The sequence below is a fragment of the Cajanus cajan genome, chromosome 1, assembly GCF_000230855.2.
Source record: "Cajanus cajan strain Asha chromosome 1, NIPB_CcT2T_4, whole genome shotgun sequence".
Taxonomy (NCBI): domain Eukaryota; kingdom Viridiplantae; phylum Streptophyta; class Magnoliopsida; order Fabales; family Fabaceae; genus Cajanus; species Cajanus cajan.
Window position 1 is genome coordinate 86469441 of NC_138517.1, and position 5016 is coordinate 86474456.

The 5016-nt window shown below is 29.5% G+C and overlaps 1 protein-coding gene and 1 non-coding gene across 2 annotated transcripts; one reads left to right on the forward strand and one right to left on the reverse strand.

The window, feature by feature from the left end:
* Positions 1 to 587: 587 nt before the first annotated feature.
* On the reverse strand, positions 588 to 2709 carry LOC109817766 (Ribosomal protein L34). Its single transcript, XM_020383110.3, has 2 exons — positions 2459 to 2709; positions 588 to 983 (listed from the first exon to the last, which is right to left on the reverse strand). Exons 1-2 carry the CDS (start codon positions 2646 to 2648, stop codon positions 733 to 735), a joined length of 441 nt encoding a protein of 146 aa, XP_020238699.1. The 5' UTR covers positions 2649 to 2709; the 3' UTR covers positions 588 to 732.
* A 97-nt stretch (positions 2710 to 2806) lies between these two features.
* Positions 2807 to 2879, forward strand: TRNAA-UGC (transfer RNA alanine (anticodon UGC)). Its single transcript has one exon. It is a non-coding gene; the product is annotated as a tRNA-Ala (tRNA).
* The last annotated feature ends 2137 nt before the right edge of the window (positions 2880 to 5016 follow it).

The following is a 5016-nucleotide window of genomic DNA, read 5'->3' on the forward strand; positions in this document are numbered from 1 at the left end:
TAGACGTATCCCACATGTATCGATGTCACACACTCAAACAACATCGATATTCGATACGATGCCATTGTACCACTTGTTGAAAGCTAACATCTAACTTGATTTCATAAGATACTGAATCAAACAAAGTTGTACCTTCAAATATAGTTTACCATCATGCAAACAGACCCTAAAAGAAACACATGGTTTAAACATTCCATTGAGCATACATGGTTGAAAGACTAAAAGTATCTTGTCAAATGCACCCATAACCCATTAATGTAAAGGGGGCTATTTGACATTGTGCACAACAGGTAATGCCACATTGCCACAAGAGCCAAATGAAAAATCCGTTCTAACAAACAAGCAGTTTAAAATGTTTGAGTAAAGAAGAAAATATCAATCCACGAAATATACTCAATCACATAGTGTGCCCTCAACAGTTTTATTAAAAAAAATCAAAAGAAAATGATCAGTGGTCAACATAGCATAAGAGCAATTACTTGCAAAACCAATTCCATCAAGTCTGATTTGTGATTCGAATCATTCGATTTGTAGTAAAGTAAACATCTTTGAAGCAAATCTAGATGCAACATAGCAAGAATTATAGATGACACGAACAAAAAGTAAGCCTAAATTTTTTAAATATAAAGGATACAGAAAAACCAGTGTTAGGGGAAAAATAAAAAACTTGAAATGCAGACAAGTTTGGAGGAATCAATACATGAAGCCGCTGAAATAGAACATTTGCAAGCCCTATTTTCCACTATTTGGGTGGGACTTGGTGCAAAGGATTTTCCGTCCCTTGGCACGTCGTCTCCTTAAAACATTTCTTCCACCTGGTGTGCTCATTCTTTTGCGGAAACCATGGGTGCGTGCCAATGATTTTCTTGATCTGTTTCTCTTAGTTTGACAAAGAGCAGCCTTCCCTGCCCTCACAACCAGGCCATAACCTTTTCTTCTTCTGCCTCCAACGTTAGAGGTCAAATCCAATCCAAGTGACAAGCCTTAACATTCACAAGTTAGTTGAGATCAAGTCAACCTAAATCTGAACAAGAATTTTATCTATATACATGCAGATTAAAAACAAATCAACAACAACAACAACAAAAAGCCTTATTCTACTAGAAAAGTTCAGCTAGTCATATTAAATAGAACAACTATGGTTATATGCAGATTAAACAAATGTGTCCAACAACTCAAAGCTAGTCAGTTACTACTGCAAAAATGTTAACAACTCACGTCTCTTCTCTTATTCTACACACTCTTTCCCCTTTCTTTGTCAAGTTATTTGCTAGAATGTTTCATTGGCAAAATATGTTCAATTTTAATCTTAAAGTGACATAGTGCTTTTATGTGCTAATCTCCTCACTTATATTTATGAACTCACGTCTTTGAGGAATTCCTAACTGACATGCTATGGTCTCAGTGAGAGTCTTCCCATCATAACCTACCAAAATACTTAACTTTGAGCCAGAAGGGCAGAGCAATTCAACCTTACATATTACTATACCAATCAACACAACAATAAAATTTCTGGAATCAATTATGTTTGTGTCCCAACTACACCTAGAAAAAAAGAGTAATACCAGCCTTAATGTTAAGGATACCATTAGGTACCAGTACCACTAATTACCATATCACAATCCTTGGAGAAAGAAGAACAAGGATTTTCATCACAATTTCACAACAATTGAAAGCATTGCTGCACCTATTCAACAACTTTTAAAATTTCAACCGAGGATTCTGGGAAATAAAACGACCGTCCTCAATCTGGAATACACCAGAATGCAGGCGCGAAGCAGGCAGCAAGCTCATTGGATCTATTCCAACTAAATTACACATTCAAACTTCAGAGACGTCTCTAATTGCATTTACGGTTTCTTTAGGTAAATTTCTCCAAAAATCCTTCTAAGAGAGAAAAATCTTAAAGAAAAGAAATAATCTAAACTATAAATTGAAACTAGTTTATTCGTAAGTTAAAAATAAAATTTTGGATAAGTCAATGGGAAAGAGTTTCTAAGAATTAACTTATACATAAACTAATTTTATTAACTTACAAAAAAAAATTATTTCATTTTTTCTTGAAGTGTTTTTTGTAAACGTTTAATCAAACATATCCTTAATCTAACAATCCAAAAGTCCAAAATTGCAGGCATCTTAACTTTTATTATTGTAATTGATATATTGGCTTGGTTTCCAACGAGAGCTCTATCCACTTACTACCCAACCCCATTGCAGCATCAGAAAGTAGTAGCACCAACTCCTATTTGGCTCAAATTGACAGAATTTTTTTTTAAAACCCAGAATGTGCCCATTTTGGAGTTAAACTAATCCCAACAAAAAAACCATTATTTATTTATTTGAAAACAAGGCATTAGCAACAGCAACCCCTAGATGAATTGTAAAGAAGGAAAATTGAGGGGGAAAAAGGAATTATAGAAAGAGGGCAGTGGGGAAATAGTAATGAAGTGCGTCGTACCTGAAAGGGAGGGAGGGGAAGAGAGATGGGAAGGAGAGGAGAGGAAGGAGCAATGGAGGAGCGGAGAGCGAGCGTTGGAGGAAGTGCGGGCAACGCTCAAAGAGAGCGAAGATGGTTTTGGAGCAGTGAGAATGAGTGAAGCTGAGGGGGTCGGAACTCTCATACCTATGCTAACTGATAACGAAGCCATTATCCACTTTTTTTCCTTCACCTCTCTGTTTCACTAGTTTCAACTTTCATAAAGCGATGAGGGAGAGAGAGGATCATCTTTTTTCTCAATAGAGCCTCAGATTGGGGGTAAATTACACAAATTATTTATACCTTCGTAGTACTATATTAACAATGAATGGGGATGTAGCTCAAATGGTAGAGCGCTCGCTTTGCATGCGAGAGGCACAGGGTTCGATCCCCTGCATCTCCAGAAATTTTGTTTCCTTTTTTAGTATTTCCTATCGTCCAACTCCAGCGTCAGTTTTTATGATATGTTCTTATGACTCTAATTTAAAATAGTATTTTTTTATATTTATAAATCAGAAAAATAAGTTTTGAAAGTTTGATTCTCTTCTCTCTCTTACGATAGATTTTCTGTAGTTATTTTTGGTATAACGGAGGGTTAAAAGTTAAAAGTTAAAATCTCTAATAAAAGACGGTTGAAACATGTTATTTGTATTTATGAAGGAGAGAACTAAAAGATATGAACATCCTCATACATTAACCATCTAGGTTTTGTAAAGCTATCAACAAGTCATGCTTTCCTCATCGTCACTTTATTCACCGAGTAGTTAGAGTAATTTTTAAAATATTTATTATTATATAAGAGGTATTGTCTCTTTTATCATTTATTGGACTATCACAATCTTGTTCTTGAAAAATCATTTTGATGGGCTAAGGAATGAAAATGTTTATAATTATCATTATTAAGATCATCACATCTGAGGTATTATTTACTTTAACACTCATTGAATTATCACAATTTTGTTCTTAAAAAGACATCCATTGAATTAAAGGAAAATGATATTTATAAACTATCACTGACCTTAACTCCAAAATAATATGAGATTTTTAAACATACTAGAACACATGATAATTACCTCATAAATCAACTTGAATCACCAAACATAAAATCTAAAACTAGGATGAGTACCTTCAAATTATTGTTTAATTTTAACAATATTCGTTATCAACATACACATACAATATGATATGAAATTATAATTCAATAATTATATAAATGAAATTAATATATATAATTGAATTTATATTATCAACAACGGTTTAATATATTTTTTTATGTATAAACATCAAATTCGAATCCACATACATACAAGGACGAAAATATGTTCAACAAAATAATAAACTCGTTTATTTTGATAATTTCTTCAAGGCAATTAACTTTAATAGTATGTTTGATATAAGAAGAAAATAAATTTAGTGAAAATAAAAATGTTGAATTAAAGATAAATAATATGAAGAAAAATAAGAAAGAGAATAATTAATTAAATAAATAAATTTAAGTTAAACAACTAATTATTTTTTTTTTAAAAAAACTAATCCATTATTTTTTTCGGAAAATAAAGGATTTGAAGTATTAAAAATTGCTGGCAATTAGTTATCAATCATTAATATTTATCATTTTGAATAGGAAGAATTTATCATTAAAAATTGTTGGCAATTAGTTACCAAACCTTTGTTTCACTCCTCTCAGTGTTTTTTTTTTCTTGTAATTTTCATACAGTAAACATACCTAAGCAATAAGTTATGAGAAAGGAAACATTGACTTTGATTTTAGATTGCAAAATGAAAAGAGAAAAAAAAAACAATTATTAGGGCGTGTTAAAAGAGAAGCTGACATCCTCTGTTGAATGCAAGGCAAGTTACACATTCTTTCATGATTTCTTCAAAAGCTTTATTTGTTGAGTCAAAATCAGTTATATATATAAGGTAGAGAAACAGTTCACTCCAACAGATAATTCAGGCACCGACTTAAAAGATTAAATTGAATATATATATATATATATATATATATATATATAACTTTTATTAATTATTATATTATTTAAATATAATTTTTTTTAAATTTATTATCAAATTATTAAAAATTATTTATTTTTATATCACATACATACAAAATTTTATATTATTTAAATTATTTAATGTCTTAGAATAAAATTTATGTAATATATATATTTAAATATATTAAAATATAAATTTTTTAATTATTTTTAAATTATTATTCAATTTTAATAAAATTTGATATAAATATATAAGGTGATATAAAATTATAATTTAATGATTAAATAGATAAAATTTATATTTTATATAAAATTATTGAGTAGTATAATAATTAGGAAAAAATTATATCAATGTCGTGTTATATATATATATATATATATATATATATATATATATATAAAGTTTAGATCATATATACAAATTTTATACCTTCAATAACATTTTATAAAATATAAATTTATCTTATATAATTATAAAATTATATGATACTATATTTAAGATCATATATATTGAATTTCAGATAATTTCAAAAAAATTAATAATTT

Bases quoted from the DNA above. Each gene is read 5' to 3' on its own strand.
- LOC109817766 (XM_020383110.3), bottom strand. From the start codon at position 2,648: ATGGCTTCGTTATCAGTTAGCATAGGTATGAGAGTTCCGACCCCCTCA. The intron at 984-2,458 runs GTACGACGCACT...GTGAATGTTAAG, and splicing joins TTCCCCTCCCTCCCTTTCAG to GCTTGTCACTTGGATTGGAT.